Below are 26,510 nucleotides of genomic sequence, written 5' to 3' on the forward strand. Positions count from 1 at the left end.
CCCACCTCTGCAGTCTGTACCACTCGCCTCTTTTCCCACCTGACTTTACATTAGGAGGCAGATGAAGCTGTACTCTGAGACCCCCAAGCTTGCATGCTCTAAAGGGGCCCAGCCATCGGATGGGGTATGCTTTATGCGAAAGAACTTTAATAGTGTGAATAGAGAGAGAAGAAGAAAGTCTCCCAATTCAACACCCGAAGTCACCCACCCCCTCATGGGTAAATGCCCAGCAAACTGGGTTGGCCTGAAGTGTGGTCACTGAGGCATGAAAGCTTGCTATATGTTTAAGGCACCTTCTGGCAGAACCACAGCCAGAAGGTAAGTCTGGGACAAAGGAGTAAAATCAAGTACAAATCAAAATAGCAAGTGCCAGACTCCCTGATGGTGTAGGGGTTAAGTCTTAGCACTACAAGCTATCACGGCTGAGGCCTGAGTTCACCCCAGCCAGGGAGGTGACCCATAGTGCTCAGCAGACCTCTCCTGTCTCTCCCACTGCTCCCCTCAGCAGTGTACTTTGTCAATCTTCCTGTTCTGCTCCCCACTTTGTTTCTGGTGCATACTCTCACCCCCTGCACCTCTGGCTTACACCCCAGCTCTTCTGTGCATAAATAAAAAACAAAAAGCAGGTGCCATGTCAGCCTCCCACATCTGTCTCTTCCAAGTGTCTCCTCCAAGTCCTTTAAGTCTCTGAAGTCCCTGGGGCAAGACCAAAGCCAGGAAACAAACTCACCCTTCTCCACAACTCTCCCGATTCCACCTGTGTGTAACTCCACCCTCATTAAGTGGGGCAGGGATCACGGAACCTCCCCTTTTTATCCCCTCTTTATGGAGAATTCTCTGTAGCAGGTATAGCCAATTTGGCTACAATACTGGCAGGGCAGTGGAGGCAATGAGAGCGAGCTGAGTGATTTCTTCCCACTTCACTGCTGTCTCAGTGCCCTGGCCCAGCAGTCACTAATGCCTTCCTGAATAATGTCCTTTCCTCTTCCGACCCCTTCAGCCCTAAAGGTGGTAAGGATCTCAGAGTTGTGGGGGCATCTCACTGTCCCTGTTTTCTCTAATCTTTGCTCACACTTCTGTCAGCAGAATTTCAACTATGTAGCAAACCCTTTTGTCACACAGCTCCTTTTTGACATTATTGCCATTATTATGATTCCTTCCTTCTCTGGTTACCATACAAAAGAAACTAGAAAAGAAGGTGATCTGATATTCCCCCTTTTAAGCTTAAATACAACTCATTCCACTATCAGTAGGAAGAACAGCCAAAAGAGAAACACGTGTTTCCTTAGGAACTTTAGGTCCATCACCACAACAGCGTCAGTTAATCAAAATAAGAAGCAGGAAGAAGTGGAAAAGCAGGAATGGTAGGTTTCCAAAGAACTTTTTCTGAGTGCTTTTGATCTGGATCTTTACAGCTTGGCTTGTCTTGTTTGCTGTACTGCAAATTTCCATACGGTCAGCTGCATCTGCATTCATATGAGCAGGGATAAAATGCATTCCCAAACAACCACTCATGAATTTTTCATGAGCCACCATTTAGGAATTATCTTTACCACCATTCCCTCTAAATTAGCAAAACAAATAGCAAGAACCAACACACACCTGTGACTCATTGTGCCTGGACCCAAACCTGGCCCCACATTTAATTCTAATAATTCCAATGATTTTGTGTTCATATTAAGCTTCTCAACCAAACCCGAAGCTCAGTTTCTGCACTTGTACAAACGAGGGCCAATTTTTGCCCTTGATTATTCTAAGACTGGCGTGTGGTCATCAATGCCTCCTATGGAAGCTAGAAAAAGGGCCACTTAGGGAGTCCTGGCATTTCAAGTCTTGCTTTCCTCAAGGTCTTACCAATTCTTTCAGGCTACAGTTGAGTGTTGTTTATTCTTAATGTACAGACTGGTGCCTGTGAAATTTTTATTCTAGAGCACTGATGCAGGGTTCCACTGGGTGTGTGTGTTGCATGTGTAAAGCCCTGTGTGTGTGCAGAGTAAATACAAATAATGAGCAACACTAACCTAGTTATTCTGCGGATACCCCAAAGCTAGCCTAGACCTAAGGCCTCAATACTTGTTGGACTTTCACCTATTATACCTTGTTCAGTCTTAAAAGAAACCCTGAATTCATTATCAGAGAAATGCAAATCAAAACCACAGTAAGATCAACTCTCACACCACCTGAATGGCTATAATTAAGAAAAGGTAATAGCAAGTGTTGAAGATGTGTGGAGACATGAGCCCTCATACTATAACAGTGTCCATAGGAAGAGGGAGTTCTGGGCCCTCTGACCCACCTAAGGAAGGGTGGTTCTGAGTGGTGGAGAGAAGCTGGGAGAGACTTGGGAGAGGACTTAATGAGGAAGACCAAGAAGAGAACTTGAGGAGGCACGTGGAGCCTCAACCGAGAGAGACAATTGAGGGGGCTGAGCTTGCTTCTCAGTCTTTGACTTGTTCTAGAGGATTGTGGGACTTGAAAGAGACAGAGACATGGGTGAGATATCTGCAGGGAGGCTGACAGTGACTTCTGCTTTGGTTTTGCTCTTTCCTTCCAGACTTGCCTGGCCCCTTTCCTCTGGTTTCCTACCATAAGATGCCTTAGACCTGTGTGAACCACCCTTTGGGCCAACCCTAATTGGTTGGTTATTTACCCATGAGGGGGATGGATAACTTTGGGTGTCTAAATGGAAACTATATTCTTTCCCTTCTCTTCTCTTCTCTTCTCTCTATTGCACATGAATCATATAAAAGTTCTTTTTATTGAAGTCTTATGCACTAAAAGTATGTTTTGTTTTGATGTGGTAGATGGAGGACCCATTTAGGCAGGCAGGTTAAGGGGTCCCCATTCTGCCTGCTAGTATTTGCTAGCACAAAGGTAAAACAGTACATCTACACTGGAAATTAGTTAGTGATTCTTCAAAAGGTTAAACCTAGTTACAATAAGACCCAGCAATACAACTTCTAAAATATATTTCCCCAGAGAAATGAAAACATATGCCCACACAAAAACTTGTAGAAGAATTTTCACAGCAACATTATCATAATAGCCAAGACCCCTATCAGTGGATAAATTTATTTTAAAAAATGTGTATGTCCGGCCCTCCCTGGTGGTGCAGCGGGTTAAAGCACAGCACTGAGAATCTAAAGCCGCTTCCGCATGAGTTCAATTCCCGCCTGCCCCGGAGGTGACCACATGGCGTGGCAGACCTCTCCTGACCTGCCCGCTGCTCCCCTCAGCAGTTGTACTTTGTCGATCTGCCTGTTCTGTTCCCCACTCTGTCTCTGGTGAAGCCTCTCACCGCCCCTGAGCCTCTGGCCTGTACCCCAGTTCTGTATGCACAAATAAATAAATCTTTAAAAAAAAAATGTGTATGTCCATACAATGGAATATTATTTTACAATAATGGGATAAAGTACTGATATAAGCCATGAATTGGATAACCATGAAAACACTGTGTAAGTGAAAGAAGCCAAACACAAAGGTCACTGTATGAGTCCACTTATATGAATGTTCAGAACAAGCAGATCTATAAAGACAGTAGATTGGTGGCTGCCAAGGAATGGGGAGAGGAGGAATGGAGACTGATTGCTCATAGGTATTGATGATGTTTAGAGCAGAAACTCTGGGAAGAAGGTATCATAAGACCAAAAACTGTAGGTGGACTAGATATGACTGACATATAGAACTAGTTATAGAAATGAAAAATCCTCAGGCCAGCCTGAAGTGTGGATTTGGAACTTGTCAGCCATTACAAAGGACCTACAGGCATGGACCAGAGATGAGGATGCATAGACTAAAGACTATTATATAGAACACTGGTCCTTACAGATCAACATAGACACACCCTAATAATAGATAATAATTCACAAAGGAATGAACCCTTCCAAAGAAAGAAGATTATATCAGAACAACCCTGTACCTTCTAAACATAGCTCTTCCTGACCATTGCTGTCTGTGCAAGTGTTTCCTTTCATTTTTTTAATATATTAAACTTGCCCCTTTTGATATAACCAACATCTTTGCAATGAGGGGAAACACTGTGGGCTGCTGAAAAGGAAGCTCTGGTGAAACTTTTCTCAGATAATCCAAGGACACATTCTCTGAACCCATCAAGTATAGTTTCTTTTGGAAGGGGTGGGAATGTTCTGGAACTAATGATGATAGCTGCATACTAATGAATATGCTAAAAACTACTGAAATACATGTTTTTTAAATTGTGAGTTTTATATTATGTGAATTATATCTCAATAAAATAAAATCAGACAATAATGAAAATCTGACAAACCCCCAGATACTGTGGAAAGCTCTAAAAGCAGTATTACAAAGGAAGTAGATAGTGATTCAGGCCTGAATTTAAAAAAAAAAATGAAAAGACAAGGCAAACCTCAAATAAACAACCTAGCTCTACAACAGAAGGAATTAGGAAAAGGAAAATAAACAAATCTGAAAATCAGTAGAAGGAAGGAAATCAAAATCAGTGCAGAAATAAGTGAAATAGAAAACAAGAAGTTCAAAGACTAGTGAAACCAAGAGATGGTTCTCTGAAAAAACAAAATTGACAGACCCTTAGCTAGACTCACCAAAAAGAGGGAAAAAACCACATAAGAGAACTAGAAATGAAAGAAACAAAATTACAACAGAGGCTTTAACAGTGCAACCTCCATAGAGGTTGGCCCCTAGTCCTGCCTGGCCCCTAGTCCCACTTTCCTATGGTTCCCCACCAGAAGGTACCTTAGACTGTGGCAAATATTCACACCTCAGTGGTCCCACTTTGGGCCAATCCTGATTGGTGAGGGGTGTTTAACTGGAAGTATCTTGACCATATTCCTTCTCTTCTCTCTATTGCATATTAACCATATTAAAGTTCTTTTTATTGAAGGTCTTATGCACTAAGAGTATGCTTTGTCTTGATATGGTAGGTGGCAAAATTCGTTCTGAGCAGGCAGGTTTAACAGTCCTGGGGAACCCTTCATTCTGCCTGCCAACAATGCCACAGAAATACAAAGGATCTTAAGAAGAACCACTATGGCTGTCTTTACACAAACTAGACAACCTAGGAGAAATGAACACATTTTTAAACTCATACTACCTTCTAAGACTGAATCAGAAAGAAGTAGCCAGCTTAAACAGAAGAATCACAAGCACAGAAATGGAAAGAATAAACAAAATCTAAGAACAAAAAGCCAGGAACAAGTGGCTTCTCTAGTGAATTCTACCAAGTTTTCAAAGAGAACCTAATACTTATCCTACTCTAACTCTTCTAAAAAATTGAAAAGGGTAGAAAGCTCCCTAACACGTTTCATGAGGCCAACATTTACTGTGACCCCCCAAAGTGGACAGCACCCCCATCCCCACCCCCCAAAAAGAAAAGAAAATTTATAGGCTCATACCTCCAATAAATATAGATTTAAAAATCCATAACTAAGGCCCTCCCTAGTGGCATAGTGGGTTAAAGCACAGCACTGCAAGCTAGTTGCAGCCACATCAGTGCAAGTTTGATCCCATGCCCTGGAGGTGACCGCATGATGCAGCAGACCTCTCCTGTTTCACCTGCTGCTCCCCTCAGCAATGTACTTCATCAGTCTACCTGCTCTGCTCCCCACTCTGTCTCTGATGAATCCTATCACCGCCCCTGCACCTCTGGCCTGTACGCCAGTTCTGTGTGCATAGATAAAACAAGCATTCAATAAGATTCAACATGCATTTATGACAAAATTGATCAATAAATGCTAATAAACAGAACTCTCAACACAATAAAAACCATGTCTGGCAAACCCACAGTCAACATAATGTCATACTCAATGGTGAAAAACTCAAAACAAAGATGTCTACTGTCACCATTATTTTTTCAACATAGTATTAGAAGTCTAGCTAGGGCAATTAGGCAAAAAAAAAAAAAAAGACAAAAGGAATACAAATTGGAAGAGAAGATGTGAAACTCTCATGATTCACATATGACAAGATAATATACATAGAAAATCCCAAAGACTCTACCCCAATACTATAAAAGCAATAAATGAACAGATGGGTACAAACTCAATACATAAAAATCAGCTGCATTTCTACATGTAAACAATGAATTAAAGAAGTTTGTAAAAATCCTATTATAATTAAACCAAAAGGATGAAATACCTGGGAGTAAACTTAACAAAGGAAGGCGAGGGCCTGTACACAGAAAACTGTAAGACCACATTGCAGAAAATAAAAGAAGACACAAAGAAATGGAAAGGTATCCTGTGCACATAAACAGGAAGAAGAAAAAATCATTAAAATGGCCACACGACTCATAGCACACTACAGGTTCGATGCATCACCCTTCAAATTCCTAATGATTTTCTTCAGGGAAATAAAACAATCATAAATTTGTGTGTAATTAGAAAAGACCCCAAGTAGTCAAAAACAATCTGAGAGAAGAGGTAAATGAAGGCATCACACTTTCTGCCTTTAAACTAGACTATGTAGCAACAGTAATCAAAACAGTATATTGGAACAAAACAGAAACATAAACTAGAAAGCTGAGAGGTAGTTGGGCAGTTGACTTTTTACAAAGTCATGGCCACGCAATGGGGAAAGGTGTTAGGAAATGTTAGCCACATGCAGAAAGAAAAGAAACTGTGAAATAAGAGGAGGTCTAACCCACTGTTGGTGGGAATGCAATTTGGTGCAACCTCTATGAAAAATGGTATGGTAATCCTTGAAAAAAATAATCAGCATAGAAATTCCATATGCCCCAGCAATACCATTGCTAGGTATGTACGCCAAAAAATATCCAAACATGAATACAAACAGCTTTATGCACGCCTATGTTCACAGCAGCATTATCCACAATTGCTAAGTCATGGAACCAATTGAAATACCAAATAGACGACTGGGTAAAGAAAGTATGGAATTATATTCAATGGAACACTATTCAGTTATTTAAAAAAAGAAAGAAAGAAAGAAATGGTGCTTCTGGGAGGAAAATGGATGGACCTTGAGGTGATTATGCTAAATGAGATAAGTAAGAAAGTGAAAGATAGCTACCAGATGGTTTCACTTACCTGTGGAACATAAACAACCAAAAAATATATACTGGCAAAGAATAGCAGTCAATTCTGGAGGGAAAATACTGGTTACCAGAGGGAACAGGGAGAAGGAAGAGTGGGTGGGGAAAGGGTAGGGATAGAACACTGGCATGGAAGATTTGGTGGAAAGTGAGCAAAGCATGTGCACACACAGAGGTGAAAAAATATAACCCCAAAATTACATAGATATGTAAATGAGTGAAAAATTAATAGAAAGTGAGTGGCGTGACACTTCATGCCTGGTATTCTGAAGTAGTACTTGCCAAGTAGTGGGGGCCGCATTATATTTCAAACATTAGACAGGACAGGACACAGTTTCCTAAACACGAAGAGTCCTCTAAAATTCTAGCACCAACCTTTTACCAAATTGCAAGGAAATGAATTCTGTATTTGAATCTATCTCCTATCACTGAGGCATATGGTTTGACTAGAAAGTAAATTTACATAGTAACATTGATTAAACTGAAAATGTAAACACTGCAAAGAATATCTGAGTTAAGCTCTTCATAGCCAATCATGAAATTTACAAACCTACATATACACTCAACAGACCTTTTCCTTCCTCCCTTTCTTTCCCTTTTCCCTGTTCTCTTCCCTCTGCTCCCCAACAAGGATGTTCTGCCAAAATTAAGCCAAAACCTGGGCATTATTCCAGATTGTTCCACCTCCCACAATTGCCTCATCCAAGTATCAAATAACTTTCTAATTAAAAAATAAAAATGTATTCCCTCCTCTCTGTTGTCGTTACTTTAATCCAGGCCCTCGTCATTTCTCATCTGTTATAAAAATGATCAAAATCAACTTTCCACAATCTTCTCCAACCAAAAAACCACAACCACGACTCTATGTTACTCCCCTACTTAAAAACCTATAATTCCCTTGATAAAGTCCTCGTTTTTTAACCTGGCAAAGGAGAAACCCCCCAAATCTGGCCCTTCTTTATATTTCTGACTTTTTCCTCCAGGCTTTCCAAATGATCAGGTGGTGGTCTTCAGACTCACCATCTTCTGCTTCCTATTTTCCTTCTGCTGGAACCTCCTCTCATCCATCCATCCATATTATCACATACATGCCAAATTAACCCTTATTTGTCCTTCAAGGTTACATTCAAACATTGCATTATGTGAGATGCCATCTCCAAGCTAGGCTGGATTAGATGCTCTCCTTTCATGCTCCCATAGGAGCTTATCTCTCTGACATTATATCCTTGTGCAATCCCCCTTTTCTTGAGTGTGGGCTGGCCTAGTGACTTGCTTCTAATCAATAGGACACAGGAAAGATGATTGGATATTGCTATAAATTTTGCTGACTATGATCTTACTAAGACTGCCTCTCTTGCTGGCTTTGTTCAAGCATTCCGTCTTGGAGGCCCATGTAGCAAGGAGGGGAGGGTCATCTCAGCCAACAGTCAGCAAGGAACTGAGACCGTCAGTCTAAAATCTTCGAGGAACTGAATTTGCCAACAAACCGTGTCAGTAAACTTAAAAGAGGACCCTACTCCATCAAGCCTATAGATGAGACCCAGACGTAGCCAAGATCTTGCAGTCTTAGAAAAAAACCCTGAGTAGGGAAACCAATGAGCTGTTCCTAGATTCCTGACCCAGAGAAACTAAAATAAATGTGTGTGTCTTGAACCACTAAATCTATGGTAATTTGTTACACTCCAATAGGATAATACCAATTTGTGTGTCACTGTCCATAAATGAATGAACCATACACTTCCCTAGAGAAGAATTTGTCTTATTTGTTTTTGTATTCCTGAGCCTATCACAGGTACTTGATATTTAATTAGACCCTTAATAACATTTTGCTAAACTGGCTGAATCTACCCTAAGGTTTCTGTAGGTTTTTGTCAACCATGCTGACCAACTTGGACAGCAGCACCTGATGGCCAACTCAGAGAGCTGTGATTCAACCTTGCTTCTCTCCTAAACTGAGGCAAATAATCAGGTCTGTCTTCCTTTATTAGAGACACACAGGTACGTTACTCCACCTTTAAGTTATTTCTTTTAGATATGCAGAGACACACACAACACTTTCTGCATCTTCTAATTTCCAATCTATGTCCTCCAACCCAATTCTCTCTCACTCATATTCGTTCTCTCTCCATGATGCCTCTGCTTCACCCTATTTTTCTTCCATTGTCCCAACCCAAAAGTCACATTAGTTTTCCTCTGGCTCACTTATATACAACAACTTAAATGCCAAGAAACCACCTTGAGCAGTTTGTTGAAACCGTGGATATATCTGTGTAAGGAAAAAGAAAACAAGATCCATTGACAAGTGGTAATGACCATAAGAAAGCACTTTAGGAAACGTATCATATATCAAATGTGTGATTCCATTACAAAGTTAGAATCATTTTTTTAAACATACAAAAATATACACAGTCATGCATTCAATTTGGAAAGTGGGAAACTCTTTGCTTTTAACTCTTAATTAAATTTCAAATAAGGTGTTAATTATGTTCTAAATCCTTATGAAGGATCAAGGAAATTCTTTAAAACAATCAGTAGTGAGTGCCTTGTGCATTCTGTTGGTGCTGCCGGGGTTAATGACAGCTTAAACGCACTTTAGATAAGTGGACTCACACAAGTGAAGATGAAAAGGCAGTAACTATTCTACCCAAACTGTTTTATTGCCAAAAGGGAGGAGAATTACAGTGTCCAGTAGATGTTTACCATTGAGAAGGTCAACCGCCTCTAGAAAATTTATCTCAGCGATCTCACACATCCATGAAAATGAAACTATAACTGGGTTTACAGCAGAAAAGAACAGGTTTTACTCCCAAGGAGGCCTCTGCTGTAGATTTTAACCTTGAGCCTAACCAAAAACTACACTTCCTTTAGAATTAAGGGGCCAGGCCCTCCTTGGTGGTGCAATGGGTTAAAGTGCAGCACTGCAAGTGAGCTGCAGCCACCTCAATAAGAGTTCAATCCTCAGGCCCCAAAGGTGACCCACGTGGCACAGCAAACCTCTCCTGACCCGCCCGCTGCTCCCCTCAGCAGTGTACTTCGTCAGTCAGCCTGTTCTGCTCCCCCCTCTGTCTCTGGTGAATCCTCTCACCACCCCTGCACCTCTGGCCTATACCCCAGTTCTGTATGCATAAATAAATAAATCTTAAAAAAAAAGAATCAAAGGGCCAGTATGTACAACATCTCTGGATGAAGGATACAAGTTCATTTTCTAGGTTAGGTAAATATGACTTATCTGGGAAAAAATATCTCACTATTGTGTTAAAAAAAAATAGCCTTCATGACATGAAAAGGTACCTGCATAGGTCCACTATCTACAGTAAAACATAATAGCAAAAAGAAAAAAATAATAATGGAAATAAATATTATCAATAGGGGGTTATTTGACCCAATAGTCATGGTTCACTCATTGACAGGGGTACCATCTGAGAAATGCATCCTGAACCTAATGCACTGTCAAAGAGGGCACTTACACACAGATGACAGAGCCTACCTCACCCCCAGACTGCTGCCCAGGCAGTGTTTCATCGACCACAATATCTTTATGCAGCACATGACTGCTTAACCATACAAGTAATATGCAGCTATGAGAGAAACCAGGAGGATCTTTATGCAATGTGATGGCCTCATCTCCAAGATATACTGCTAAGTAAAAAAAAAACAAAATGCGGGAGAGTTAATATACTACCATTTATCCAAGAAATGAAAGCTATAAATACATGTTTTATGTAAACAAAACAGTTGTATGAAAACATGTACTTGATGAGGGGAGTAAGGGTTATGTGGATAAAGCATATAACGTAGGAGATAAAAATAAATGAACACATCTCCGAATAGACCACAGTGTAAAGATTTTACTTTGTAACATGTAAATAATTGGCATTATTATAACAAAATTAAAGCATTAAAGAGTCCAAGTCAAAAGTATAGTTAACTAAATCAACAGAACTATGTTGAGTGCATTCAGCTGGTAGTAGAAGGATATAAAAGGGAATTGATTCTGATGACTTAAAAACAACAATGAGCTGCCTGTTCATCCCTAATGGGATATACTCTGAAACCAAAATTCACAGGAAAAGAATATTAAACTGTTTTTCAAGGATGATACTGCCCATGTGATGGTACTGATTATTATTATTCTAGACAGCTTGTGTGGGTATTGTGGGATAGAACAAGTAAGGAATGGTTTTGGTGTTATTAGGAACCAGGATTTACATCTGGGAAGAGGAAATAGAAATATTAGATTGATAAAGTTACAAAAAGGCCTTCCGGTCCTAATTTGAACTGAACGTATAAGCATAAACTCATGACACACCTTCTCTTTGAAAATATTTATTTCCTGGCTACATCCACTCAAAAAGCCAAGAAACAATACTCAGTCCATTAGCAATGACCGCTACACTGCCCAGATCATGTCTCTAAGTAATGCCTTTCAATAAAAAGAATTAGGCTCCTGAGAGAAAGGAATGATTCCAGAACAGGGAGTGAACATAGTGAAACTGACAAGAAAATAATACCAAAAGGCAAGCAATCGAACCAAAAATAACTATTTCTTCAGACAATTTTGCATCAGTAAGGACAAACTGCACACCAAATATTTCATATGTAATAAAATATTAAAAACATCTCCCATTATCTTTGGAGGATGCTAGGAAATTAAATCACTATTTGAAAACTGAAAAGTAAAGGAGCAGAACTGGGTGTTTATTCCACCTTTCCCATGTGAATTGTACCCCAGGATAATGAAGGGGAGTGTCTCTGGACAGAAGCATTCCAGAAATGATGCAGAAGAGTAAGTAACAGGCTTTTATAGCCACTAATGAATTAGTGAATCACTGCAAGGATCATCAAACATCACAAAGAGATAACCGCACCTATGTGCCTTCTGATGCAGTCTTACTATACTACTGATAAGACATTATTGCCAAAATAAATAATTTATCAACATAGAGGGAATAAAGAATCAAAAAGAATACAATGTGGTACATAAAGCCACAAGAATATAATCAGCAAAACCCAGTCTGAGGGAAAGTCTGCTGGATAAATGACCCAGCTTTGTCAACAAATCAATTGTAAGGAAAACAGAAGGGGGACCTGTAGATCATAAAATATTTAAGAAGCGTATTAACCTAGTGGCAATGGATAGATCTTATTCCAAACAAAGTTTTTTAAAACAAAGATTTGTGAAGTAAATAGGGAAATTTAGGCAGCTGCCTTGGTATTTGATGATACTAAGCAATTAACAGAATTTTTAGGTATGCTAATAGTACCATAGTTGTTTTCTAAACAGTCCTTATCTCTTAAATTACATGCTGACATAGTTACAGCTAAAATAATATGTTTCAGATTTGCTTTAAAATAATCCCAAAGTAGGGGGGAGAGTGGGTGATACAGATGAAAGAGTAGCCTTAATTTTGTAACTGTTGAAGCTGGGTGACATGTACATGACATTTTATTATAGCAACCTCTCGACTTCTGTATACATTTTAACTTTTCCATAATAAAAACATTAAATAACACGCCTTTAAAACTGACTTTTATATTGTTATTAAATATGCAACATTTTTTGAGAATTAGCTAACAATGGCATATATCTATAGATGTATATATTAATTATATCATCTCCATAGCAACTTTTTTATTTATGTACTTATTTTACTAGTGATGTACATTATCTTACATCCTTACTTGCTTTGTCACAATATAGGATTTCTCCCTTCAGATGTGATCACAGTATTTTTCCCACCACCAAACACAGCCGTTTTGAGGCAGTCACTTTCATTCATCTCCTTGGGCAGAGATAAAAATTGAAAAATTTTGCCACCCTCCCTGGTGGCAAAATGGGTTAAAGCAGAGCACTATGAAGCAGTTCACAGCCACTGCAGCACGAGTTTGATCCCTGGCCAGGAAGGTGACCCACGTGTCTCCCTTGTTCCTCCCTTCAGCAGTGTATCTCAGTAGATCTGCCCGTTCTGCTCACACCCCCTACACCTCTGGCCTCCACCCCGGTTCTTATATGCATAAGTAAATACAGGTCAGAGGTGTGGGGTGGGGTGTGTATGAGAAGATTCACCAGAGATAGAGTGGAAAGCAGAACAGACAGAACTGAGATACATTGCTGAGGGAAGCAGTGGGCAGGTCAGGAGAGGTCTGCGTGCAGTATGGGTTACCTCCCTGGTGGGGAGTCAAATTCAAATTGCAGTGGCTGCAGACTGCTTCATAGTGCTGTGCTTTAACCATCTGCACCACCAGGGAGGGCCCAAAAAATATTTTTTGAAAAAACTGAAAATTAAAGAAGCCACAAAACAAAGTAAGTGGCAATCATGAGATTACAACCTAGTTTTCTCTGACTTCAGACCCTAAATACCCATTAAGAGAAAAGAAGCCACACTACATATATTAAACAGAAAAGTTTCTGTATAGAGAACTATTTGCCAAGGTACAGGAAAATACAGAAGAGCAAAAGGAAGATGGAGGTGGGCTGGAGAAACCACGGAAGATGAAAGAGTAACATCCAGAGATCTGAAATGGTTAACATCCTACACTGATGCCCACAAGTCCACATTCACACCCATCACTGGAGGGGCAAGCACCATGCCCAGAGTAAGTTGTACCATCATCACCTCACACTTCTACTGCAGCTCTCACATCCCAGTTCTCTGCCAGTACCGCCTACTTTCAGAGTCTAAGAAACCAGCTGGCAAAGGAGTCTGGACGATGTTGGTGGGAATGTAGACTGGTCCAACTTCTGTGGAAAATAGGCTGAGGTTTCTCAAACTATTAAAAATAGATCTACCAAGTGACCCAGCATTTCTTCCTAGTGATCGATACACTCTACTTACTACAGCCATGTTATGGGGGAAACCTGTTCCAATGACAAGTGTACAGATTTCAAAAGATGTAGAAAATACACGCAATGGAATATTACTCGGCTATTTAAAAAAAGATGATGAAATCCTGCCATTTATGACAACATGGCTAAAACTAGAGGGGATTATACTAAGCTAAATAAATCAGAAGAAGAAAGACAAATACCAGATGATTTCACTCATACGTGGAAATACAGAAAGACAAAATAAGGAACAGATAAAATTAGACTAAAACAAACCCTAGAAATAGGACTAGAATTAAGGCTATTAGAGAGAGGGAATGAGTAACATACATCCAAAGAGGTACCCCTAAATCATATACAGTGTTAAAACCCACCATTACCTCAATTTAAAAAATGCCATTATAAAAAAAAAAAAGATGCTGTTTGTAGACTTCTAGTCCATATAATGCAGCAGAGAATATGGAACAGAAGGAATGGAGCTAAGAACCAAGTGACAAATAAGTAATATACACTAACTACTGTGCCAAATTTCTTGTCAAGTTACAATGTCAAATTGTAATTGCTTGATTTAGAATTCTTAAATGAAGTTTCGCTCTCTTCCTCCTTTGTCCCATTATAATAACCACTATGTGGCCACTGAGCACTTGAAACGTGGCAGGCCCTATTGAGATGATGTTTAAGGGTAAAATGTATTCCAGTGTCAAAGATTTCACTCCAAACACACACACACAACTGAAAGTATACAGGGACTGTACATTTGATGATGCACCATTCTCACTTTATGAGGAAGACTCCTGAACTTGGGCAGTGCAGAACTGGAGCCCAAACCCTGGCCCAGATTGCTAAAAAAAAAAAAAAAAATTAGAAAAGGGGCCACCATGGGGCTTGTGCAATACTCCTGTCAAAAGCTCTATAGGCCCTCCCTTGTGGCGCAGCGGGTTAAAGCACAGCACTAAGAAGCTAAAGCCACTTCAACATGAGTTCAATCCCTGCCTCAGAGGTGACCACATGGCGTGGCAGACCTCTCCTGACCAGCCCGCTGCTCCCCTCAGCAGTGTACTTTGTCGATCTGCCTGTTCTGCTCCCCGCTCTGTCTCTGGTGAATCCTCTCACCCTCCACATCTCTGGCCTACACCCCAGTTCTGTATGAATAAATAAATAAATTTAAAAAAAAAAAAAAAAGCTCTGCAAAATTTGAGGCTTGATATGACCAGAAAAGCAGGGTAGACACACCAAGACTGCCTCTACCTTATCTGGCCCGCTAGCCTTCTTCTATAACGAATGCTTTTAGAATAAAGAAACAACTTAATCAACTAGGTTGGATCTATTTCTTCAAGAAAAGTTTCTCACCAAACTGAACAAGCTCCCTCCAGCCAAAACAGAACAGTCTAAACTCCTAAAATATAATGACTGCAGTGACTTAAAACATTAAGCATGTATAAATATATAACAGTTCCTAATGATACTAAGTAGACAACAATTAAAAATTCCTTGTCGTTCTAGGAAAATTCCAGAGACCAATTCATTACTTTGAAAACCAAAAATAAGAGGAAAGAGTCACATATTTAACCTGACTTTCATTATAGATGGTCTTAGGAAAACCATCCAGTTAGTGAGAGGACTTTTTTGTAAAGATATTCCTTTTAATGAATGAAGAATAAATTAGAAAACATGAATGTCACCATTTTATATCCCCCAGTAATGAATAGATATACGCAGTGATTGTTAAAATCATTAGCATCACCGTAAAGAACCAAACATTGTGTTAAAATATCATCTAAAATATCATCTAGTCTTGCCCTAAACTCACCTCCCTGCCCCCCCACCAAATGAGCATAGTCTGACCAATCTCTAAATTTAGCCACAAATTTCTAGCAACCATAGACAGCAGGGAAACATGTTACAAGTACTCCAATAATGCAAATAGTAAAATGCAGACTGGGGGTATCCATAGGACAAATAATGCAGATTGCTCAGTGAATAGCAAATGGGGGTGGAAAGAAAGAGAAATGGGGACAGAGAGGAGGCATACCTGGTCATAATGAGTAGATCTTACTTAGATACCAACACACTGTAAAAATCATTTACAAATTAGGAAAGTGTGATTGTTATTAAATATTTGTTATAGCCTTGATTGCCTCCCCAAAATATACTCCCACTGTAACTAGTGGAGGTAGGGTTTTGGAGAAGTGATCGAGTCAGGAGAGTGGTATTAGTGTCCTTACAAGAGAGACCCAGAAAGCTCGCTCACCTTTCTGGCAGGTGAGGCTACTGAGAAAAGATGGGTGTCCATGAACTGGGAAGCAGACTCTCACCAGAAATGAGACAGCCAGGGTCTTGATCTTTGTCTTTTCCGGCCTCCAGAACCGTCACAACACTCCCGTCCATCTATGACATTTGTGCTGCAGCAGCCTGAACTAAAATCGTACTTAATATGTTTTGGAAATATAATAGATGTATGGTTTAAAACAAACTATTCTTAGAGCTAAGAGATTTGGGGCTGAAACATTTGTAGATGAAACAGAAAGTAAGGAGTGTCTACAAGAGTCCTTAAAGATACGAGTTGTACCTCTTAGCACTTTGGGGGGTGAAAAGGAAAAGAGGGCAGAGTAGGCTGGAGTCCCCAGCTGTGTGAACCCTGTTGAGCCACAGAGGTGCCCTCTCCCCAGTCTCTCCCTGGCAATGTGGTGCAAATGCACACCTGAGCCCTCACCTCCAAGCACCAACTATCACTTAAGATAACTACTCCCTGAGGGAAGTGCATAGCTTCTCCCTCATCTACTTCATCACCCCCTAATTAAACCTGCTTCTCTCAAAGGACATGCATCCAAAAGAAACACTAGTTCTAATTCAATTTTATGTTTCACTCACAGCAGTATTGTTTCAACACTGTAAATATATTCCTGCTACATAACGGGCAAATTACTTTTCTGGGCTAACCTAGAAACCTAAATGCCATTGTTATAACATTGTTCCTATAGGAAAGTCCCCTCCCTATATCAACTAGACACCTTAAGAAGCATTTTTCGCACACATTCCACACAACAAAAGGAAGGCTTGCGCTTCACATTAATTCAAAGAACTTCCTGATTTTGTCCTATTTCAAAGTTCTCACCTTTTGACACAGAAGAAGATCTAACCTTTTGCTCCACCTCCTTCTCCCTTCTAGAGAATCTCAGCAGATGAAGAGGACGAGCAAACTGGCCTGTAGCACTCTAGCCTGCCACTGCCTATAGGGAGGTCACACTAATAATGGACCAAAGCCCTTCTCCACAGCTCCACTGAAAGGGATGAAGTCTCCATGATCAGAGCCAGTCAGCCCTGAAGTCCGGATCACTTTAGAGAAATATGCTGGATTCTGGAAAACAAGCAGAAGGCTGAACACAGAACAAGAAGGTCTATGGGGCCGTGTTTCCCAGCTTTGTTTCTGCAGACCTAAGAAGACAGGATACTTAACACAACTTGTCTGCCAAGCCTCATGTCCAGTGTCACCTCCTGGAGCAAGTGGGGGGTGGGGGGTAGACTCCAGAGAAAGGTGACACCACCAGGTACTGGCTGAGCCAGACAAAGCTGATCCTTTGCTCTGTTCTGCCTTTATCTGGCCACTGTGATTTGAGTGTCACTTTTTGTGAGAAAATCGTGCACTGGAACGATTGTAGCCAGAGTCTATACCAGATTGTGGGGAAGAGAGAAACTTCGTTCTGGCTGATACTCAGCTCAAAAGCCTCTGGATGCTTCTCGGCCATCAACCAGAGAGCAGCTTTTGCCTTCATTCATTGTCGCTCAATTTCTAGACCAAAACTACTAGGCAGTTCTTTACATTGAAAATGAAAATGAGCTTCATAAGGCCAAAATATCACTTGTATGTGAAGTTTTGGCTGCTGGGTCATTACTGGCCTCCATAAACTGGTACTTTCCATGTAGGCTCTCTCATCAGGAACACTAACGTGCACAAAAGCGCCGCCTACCTAGAAGTCGCCATCACCTTCCCAGTCCAGAACTTTAATGGGATTTGTGGTTCTGATGTCAGAAAACAGCACCTTTTAATATACATATTATCCTGCATGAAAGGTTATGAAACTGTCTTTCATGTGTCTTCCTATAAAAAAATTTCCAAAATTCAAGGTCTTCTCTCAGTTCTGTGACTCAGATAGGTCATTGAATCCTTGCAGCGAAATCATTACATCTTCTTTTCTGAGAGAAAATGGGTTTCAGGTTTACAGTGTATGATTTTCCCAACAACCTACCACAGTTTATAACACCTGAAATGCAGCCATATAAAAGCCAACAGAGCTTATGCAAAATGGCTGTAAATGCAATTACAGACCAAATCTTCAGGTTGTAGGTTAGACCAAAGAATTCTACGTGGCACCACCTCAAGTCACCCCATGGCGTTGACCCTTGAAGGTAGAAGTTTTGTGCAGTTTCAACAGTCATAGAATCCAAGCCAACCTGGGCTTTAGCCACACACAATTCTACCAAATCATCTCTTTTGCATACTCAGTCAACACAGGTCAAACGCACGTCAGGAGCAGAGGTTTTCAGAGCTCTGGATGACAACATCTTTGTAAATCCAGTTAGTCACCTGCACTGGTCAAATCAGTCTACGTGAAAGTGGGATATATTTTCCCATAGAAACCAATTACGTGCTTCAACATTATCTATATCTAAATAATCAAAGTCTCATTTTAATGATGAAAATAGCAACCGCAAGCAGCTAGTATTTGTACAACACTTACCAAGCTCACGTTCTGCAGTCTGTAAAAATAATGACAACATGTTCTGTCAGACTTCTCCGAGTTTGTATGTCTTTTACATTCCCCACTCATCTCAAAACAATATTCCATTTCAAACTAACAGAAGTGGCAGCAGTGGACAAGGAAGAAGAAAACCTTCCCCCTGAGATCCCCTGCCTGGTCCCCTCCACCACTTGCTTCTCACCTCCTTTTTAAATAACTTGCAGTTCCAGTACCAGCCATGCCACACCACACTCCCCCTTTCAGCTCATCTATCGGTATCAATAAAGCTCAGAGGTTAAACAACTTGGGAGTCAGGCCATCTTGGATTCAAATTTCAGTCCTTACCTTGAGCAATATTTTTTTTTTTTAAAGATTTATTTATTTGTGCATACAGAACTGGGGTGCAGGCCAGAGGCTCAGGGGCGGTGAAAGGTTTCACCAGAGACAGAGTGGGGAACAGAACAGGCAGATCGACGAAGTACACTGCTGAGGGGAGCAGCGGGCGGGTCAGGAGAGGTCTGCCACGCCATGTGGTCACCTCCAGGGCAGGCGGGAATCGAACTCATGAGGAAGCAGCTTTATATTCTCAGTGCTGTGCTTTAGCCCGCAGCGCCACCAGGGAGGGCCATTGAGTAATATTTTTAACCCTTGCAGTCTCTTGTCCTTCATTTGTAAAGTAGGAATAATAAATCTCTTTTGCAAAGTGGGAAAATGAGGGGATAATGCCTTACATAGATTATAGGAAACAAGATAAAGTGCACCACAAAAGCAAGGACTTAAATAAGTGCTACTATTATTAGATATATCCTCTTTACCTGTTGCAAAAGGTACAAACCATTCATAACAATTTGAGTCACCTTGGAAACAACCAACACCTACAAAATAGCCTTTGTTTCTATCGTGGATTATCTTGCAAAATAAAAAATCTCACAAGCTTTTAAACTATATTTCTGTGACTTGTCTCTAAGGAGCCAAAAAAGGTGAAAAAGTTAATGGTGAAAAGTAAACATCAACATCCTGAATAAAAGCTGGCTTTTATCTGCCAATGGGAGAAAAGAGAAAATAGGGAAGACATCACCAACAAGCAAATACTCAGCTGATCTCATGGCAACTTGCTAAAAACCAGTGTATTCTACTGAACTGATCAAAATTCCATATAAGGGAAAGGTGATTTTTAAAAATGAATTCCAAAAACATTTGAATATTTTGAAATCTTTTCAATTTATGTATTCTTTGTCACAAATATCAGTTTACAGACATATGATAAAACCAGTTACTTTTTGAGACTCTGACTAGACTCTGGAGAGTAGGTAAGTACACATTGAACAAAAATGTAATAAACTTATTAAGTGGCTTCCCACTTAGGAAGATTTTCTCTCCCCTATCAGTACTCCTAGGACTTGCCACTGTGAGGAAAGGCGGGAGGCAGAGGAAATGATAGAGGCATGTTTTGTTATATGGACTGGATGTTTGTGACCCCCAAACTCCTAAGTGGTAGCCCTAAACCTGATGTATTTGAGGTCACCTTTCAAAGATGATACCATGAGGGTGAGGTTCCTGTGATGGGAAGAGTCTCCTTAAAACAAATGAGAGGGCCCTCCCTGGTGGTGCAGCGGGTTAAAGCACAGCACTAAGAAGCTGCAGCCGCTTCAGCATGAGTTCGAATCCCCACCTACCCCAGAGGTGATCCCATGGCGTGGCAGACCTCTCCTGAGCTGCCCGCTGCTCCCCTCAGCAGTATACTTCTTAGATCTGCCTGTTCTGCTGCCCACTCTGTCTCTGGTGAATCCTCTCACCACCCCTGCACCTCTGGCCTGTACCCCAGCTCTGTATGCATAAATAAATCTTAAAAAAAAAAAAAAGAAGAGAGACCAGAGCTGTTTGCTTTCTGCCAATGTGCAGACTAGGGTATTGGCTCCTACCAGGCAGAGTCTGCCAGCACCTTGATCTTGGACTTCACAGCCTCCAGAGCAGTAAGAAACAAAGGTTTCTGTTCATAATATTTTGTGATATAATAGCAGCCCACACTGATAAAGCAAATGTCTGAGCAAAGTCAGGCTGGAGAGTGAACACAAGAGAAATACATGTTTTCAGCAATAAGTTAGAGGCTCTAGAGAAGATAAATGAACATGTTTAAATATGGTCATGAACTAGGAAACATAAACAATAAATTAAGTGGCTGTTTAAAATGTCATTATTGTAGACAATCATCAAAACTGCCTGTCTCACTCTGAGTTTACCAGGGTGTCTCTAATGATGTCGAGCTCCTTGGAAGACTTCTTACAGAAAGCCTTTGTGGATATGGTTGGGACAGTCTCCATCCTGCTCTAGAAAAACTTCCATCAGTGAGCAACTCTGCCCTCTGGTTCCCAGATGTGCTTGACCAAAACAAGTACTGGCCAGAGATGGATGAAGGGGAGGACAGTGGCATGGACAGTTACTCCCTTGGCTTGCCTACCTCCTGCCAGGCCACAGTCTGCATCAAGACTGCAGCTTCTGGGGCTTCCCTGTCCTCCAGGTTTGGTTTCTCAGGTCCCCAACACCATTCCTTCCCAGTGCCTATTTTAGATGGCAACAGAACTGCTTTTTTTTTTTTTTTGTCTTAAAATGTTTCTGCAGGGTTTGTTGACTTCCTTTCATCTGAAATAGTCCCTTGATGACATTATATTCCATTTAAAGCCTGTAACTATGCAATCTGTTTCTTACCCAGATCTATCTGAGCAGGCATGAGGAAAGCCTTGGCTGGGTTGGCTGGCCCTCACCTAGATGTAGGGTTTCCTCACAGCCCCGATTGGTCACCAACACCTGTGGGCCCTGAGCTCTTCACACTCAGCAGAGAACCCCAAATAGAACAGAAAGTTGTGTTTCCCAGTTAAAACTCTCAAAACTAGTTCAAAAGTAACTGGCTGTTATCTTTGTTGAGCCCGAGTTCTAGAATTGACTTTACTATCTGGTTCTAGAGTTCACCTGCTCCTCCCCAAATCTGCTGGTTCCCTAGACTCTGGACTCCATCTCCTCTCACTGGACCTACGGGGCAAGGGTTAAGACTGAATATGAACATCTATCTTGTCATGTTAGCCGCTGTTTTAAGCTCCTCTGTTGCCTGGCAATTTCTCATCTTGCAGGACAGGACCCTGGAAAGGCTGAGACACATAAGGGACTGTGATGGCAAAGCAATACACTAGGACCTGCAAATCCCAGTGGATCCTAAATGGAAGCAGATCCTCAAAAAAGCATACTAGAAGACAAGGTCCAATCTTCTCTCTACTTAGAGACTTTTCAGTCAACCTCAGAGGCTCAGAGTTTTGACTTCATGAATGAATAACAAATTGTTCACCCAAAAGGAAATAAAGATGAAGGCAGGGCTGCAATAGTAACTCCAAAAGATGCAATGAGGAACTCTACAGTCTACTGCAGGAAGTTCCACCTAATTTTTTTTTAAGATTTATTTATTTATTCATACAGAACTGGGGTACAGGCCAGAGATGCAGAGGGTGAGAGGATTCACCAGGAACAGAGTAGGGAGCAGAACAGGCAGATCGACGAAGTACACTGCTGAGGGGAGCAGCGGGCGGGTCAGGAGAGGTCTGCCATGCCATGTGGATCTCCTCCGGGGCAGGCAGGGATCGAACTCATGCGGAAATGGCTTAAGCTTCTTAGTGTAGTGCTTTAACCCGCTGCGCCACCAGGGAGGGCCAGTCCCACCTAATTTATCTGGTCAACAGACAATCACTTCAATAGCAATCGCTCTCAAAGCGTTGTCCCCAAATCAGTAACACTAGCATCAACTAGAAGGCAGTTAGAAATCCAAATTCTCAGGCCTCACCTAAGACCTATTAAATCAGAAACTCTGGGAGTGGGGCCCAGCAATCTATAGTTTAACTAGCCTTATAGGTGATTCTCATGTATGCAAAAGTTTGAGAATACCAACTTAGAGAAACAAACAAAAGTCACTTTTTTCAAAATAGCACTCCCCCCTTCCAAAATCTCATTAATTATTTACCACAAGAGTAGAAAATACATACATTCATTTTCCTTTATATACAGTCAACTCCAACTTGGGATTACCACCACTAGTTCTGGAAAATCATGAAATGGATAGTGTAGAAGACATTAATCACTGGCTCAGGCACACCCTTTAGCAATAGATTTGCCACGGTTCTCATTAGACTTTGTTTACCAAGCTCTATAGATATTCCAGAATCCGTCGCATATACCTATAGCAAAGCCTGGCATAAGGACTGGCTGAGTGAATAAATGTGCACAGTGAAGGGTGGGGGTAATGAAAAAAGGAGGGGTTGCAGGGGTGCCAGAGAGAAAATTCTTATTCTAAAAAGAAATGAAAGTCAATGTTTATAAAATAACCTCACCCTCAAAAGAGTATGGGACATGTGACATTTGAAAAAATGTCTATATCAGCACAATATCATCTGGGAACTAGCAACTTCCTATGCCTGACCCACAAGATCATTAACCTGTGAGTTGACTGCATTGTCCATGAAGACTTTTACAACTGGCTGCCTAATGCCAGATGCCTCCCAAGCGGCAACAGCTGGTAGAAGAAAAGAAGACTTGTAAGAACCCCTACATCATCCCAGGGAGAGGTTCAACCATCTCCTCTGAGAGTTTCTGAGCAAGAATTACAAAACTGGCACAATATCAGGAGTGAGCATTCTGTAGGATTCTCCTGTTGGAGTACTATTTTTAAAAAGGCAAACACGGAGATGAATTGCTAGGAAGTTGCATTTTTTTACAGCAATTGGGAGACAAATGTGTCTTCTTACCAGAAATGGAAACCCATATGATATCAATGTACTACAGATAAATTATTAATGTTTATATATTTTTTTGTAAATTAGGTATTCAGGAAGGTTCCTGTTGACATCATGTTTGACATCATAATGCTTCATCATTCTAAAAGCTTAATGAGATGAATTATTGCTAGAAAAGAGAGGGAGAGATCAAGCACACATTTTTGCACTCTGGGGACCAAGTAGATAATGAGGAGAGACTTTATAATTGATGTATAAAAAGGAATTAAAAAAAAACACTATTACAACCCACTAGCACTGTAAACAGGACAAAATGGCAAAGACTTTACTTTTTCACTTGTATATTTTGGAGGAGTGTCATGATTAACAGCTATCTCGAACTCTTAGCAAAAAATTTTTATTCTAGAAAGAAATGAAAGTAAAAGTTTTATAAAACTACTTAACCACAAGAGTATGAAACATGTTAAGATTGAAAAAAGGTAATATAAAATTGAGTAACAAGTCCTAACAGGACACTAACACATATATTAAAGCAATTCAGTGATAATAATTCTGTATGATTTGTATAAGTAATAATTTGGGCTTTAAATTTAATTTCAAATCTATAATTTTTGAGATCTACACAAGCAAATTAGTGTTGAATCACTTAACCAGCAGTTTCATTCCCAACATTCCTAGTAATGAGTTGGAATGAATTAAGCTCTTATTTGGAAATCTTGTTGATAAAACAGAGTGAGTTAAATTCCTATCCAGGACAAGTCTTTTAACACTTCAGCCAAGTAGCAATGATATTTATACAAGTTTATACTAGCTGTTAATAACTGGGACTCGTTTTCCCTCCAGTTTTTACTCCATTTGGTCTCTAAGTAGCCTCTTGAGGGAAGTATTAAAACATAGAGAATGAGTTCATTCATTATTCTTTCTTTCGTTGAACAAACATGGAGTAGCTAAAGTTGCCAGGTACTAAATTGAGATTCTTGCTACTTGGAAAGACAAAAATACACAATTACTCTTAACAACCAAAAAAGGATCACAGAGTTCATGAGTTGTCACTATTCTGAACTACTGTTTCATGCCTTCAAACTTCCTTTCAACAGGAAGACAAAAGGGTAGTCTTTATTAGTAACAACCCAATTTAACTATTTCACCAAATACATGTTAAAACCTTGCACCTGCTCCTAACACTAATTTTATGTGAACTGGAGTATAAAAACAGACAAAGCTTGACAAAAGAAAAATACAGTGATCACACTGCCTTTATAACAAATGTTCAATTGGTAGATTGTATATTCATGAATCCTGGTCTCTAATCTTTAGATAGTCTATCCTTCTACAGTTGATATTCAAAAGCCAGAAGAAACCAGACACATAGTAGGTGTTCAATAAATGGCATTTTTTATCTTAATGATGATTATATTATATTAAGTGATAATTATCAGAGAAATCCCATTACTATAAGTAAACATTAGCTAAGTTTCAAATTACAAAATCAGATGCTATTAAAATGATGTCACTAAAAGGAACTTTTGGTCTTTCACACTGAAACCGGAATATCCTTCTCTTCACCCCTCCAGTGAGTGGCGACTTTACGCAATGAAGACTAAGAGCCTCCTAGTCTTTACGCAATGAAGACTAAGAGCCTCCTCATTTAGATCATTTGTCGAACAACTTTACAAGTATTAAATATACTGTGTGCCTTTGCCAAATAATGGAATGGTTCCTGGTAACCTACTGACCATGTAAAAGCTGTGATTCTGTCTAACATTAAGAATCATAGGAAGGTACTTTCTTTGCTGTGCACAATGGAATGTGCACTTGTCATTCTGTTTCCTACAAGAATAAAAGGCCCAGTGGCCAGATTTACACAATGAAACCTTTTTTTGATTGAGCAGCAGTTTGAGAACATACAGGAGGGCACTATTAAAACAATAATTTTCCTGTTGTCATTAAGAAATATCTAGGGACTGCTTTAATCATTTCAACCATTTCCCCACTTCCTCAAAATTCTACCCTCCTGAAAGATGAGATGTGTGTACAGAATCTTCCTCTTCAAACAGCTGCACTGCACTGGAACCACTTCCCTTTCAATGTAGCTCAACTGACACTCAAACTCTCCACTCAGTTCTCTCGATTTTATGCAGGATGCAGCCAACCCAGAGAAGTGACAAACAACAGGTTCCACTCTTTTCCTCCATTCTCTTCCAACATTTCTCCACCAAACAGAAACACCCTCATCCATTCACAAATCCCCACACTGGATCCCCGTGTCTAAGACGCCAAGCAGCCTGGCTAGTTTTCCCAGGTAAAAATCTGAATAGGAGGCACTATCGTAACCCTTCACGGGTACTGCACTTCACCCATGAGACACGCAAATCTAGCCCGTTGTTCAGATTTCATTCAGTCGTACTCGCCACTAAATGCTCTCGATGATATCCACCCCTCCTCCTCCTTTAACCCAGCCACAGCCTTCCTCGCTTCCATGAGAAGCTGGCCGGCCCACCTGATTTCCACTGCGCTCCCTTTTCCACCCGTTCCCCCAGAATGAGCTCCCAGGACCCCTCCAGGGGTCTCTCTGTTCACGTCTCCCTGGGCCCCCATCACCCCCCAAAATGAAAAGTAAACTCCTCCTCAGTGTTAGCCTCCTGCGAATCCCCAGCGTCACTGCACGGTCACTTAGCTCCTCCGGAGCCCCCTACCCGCGCAAGCCCCGCCCGGACGGGACGGGCCGCGCCCCCCCCCCCACCCCCCAACACCAACCGGGCCAGCGCCCGGCGTTTACCTTGAAGCTGGTGTAGCTGGTCTGGGTCTCGGCCTCCGCACTGCTGCAGCAGTGGCGCCTCCGGCCCCTGCAGGTGGTCGCCGCGCGGGCAGCTGAGCCCGCGCTGCTGCCGCTGCCCAGCTCGCCACGGGCCCTGCGGACGCGGGCGGCGCCCTGGGGTCCGGACACCCGGCTCGGAGGTAAGGCGTCGGCGGCGTCGGTCTGGACCAAGAGGCCGTGCAGGGCGGCCGCGGGGCCCGGAGACACGCTGGTGGTCTGGCGGGGCGAGTTGGACTCCTCCGAGTCCCGGCAGTAGATCACACCGCTCTGCGAGACGTGGATACTAGGAGCGCAGCCCATCCCTCGGCCG

At 41.2% G+C, this 26,510-nt stretch overlaps 1 protein-coding gene across 3 annotated transcripts in view; it reads right to left on the minus strand.

The window, feature by feature from the left end:
- PDE8B (phosphodiesterase 8B) overlaps positions 1–26,510 on the minus strand; it is a 256,270-nt gene that overhangs the window by 138,018 nt on the left and 91,742 nt on the right. For 2 of the 3 annotated variants that reach the window (XM_012721816.1, XM_004678190.2), the window contains exon 1: positions 26,162–26,504. The exons of the other annotated variant lie outside the window; for it this stretch is intronic. In XM_012721816.1, coding sequence (XP_012577270.1) covers positions 26,162–26,500 — 339 coding nt within the window. In that variant the 5' untranslated portion in view covers positions 26,501–26,504. Of the gene's footprint in view, positions 1–26,161; positions 26,505–26,510 lie in introns of those variants that run through there. 3 annotated transcript variants of the gene reach the window in all.

The sequence above is a fragment of the Condylura cristata genome, unplaced genomic scaffold (genome assembly GCF_000260355.1).
Source record: "Condylura cristata isolate star-nosed mole 26May11 unplaced genomic scaffold, ConCri1.0 scaffold00007, whole genome shotgun sequence".
NCBI classification, from domain to species: domain Eukaryota; kingdom Metazoa; phylum Chordata; class Mammalia; order Eulipotyphla; family Talpidae; genus Condylura; species Condylura cristata.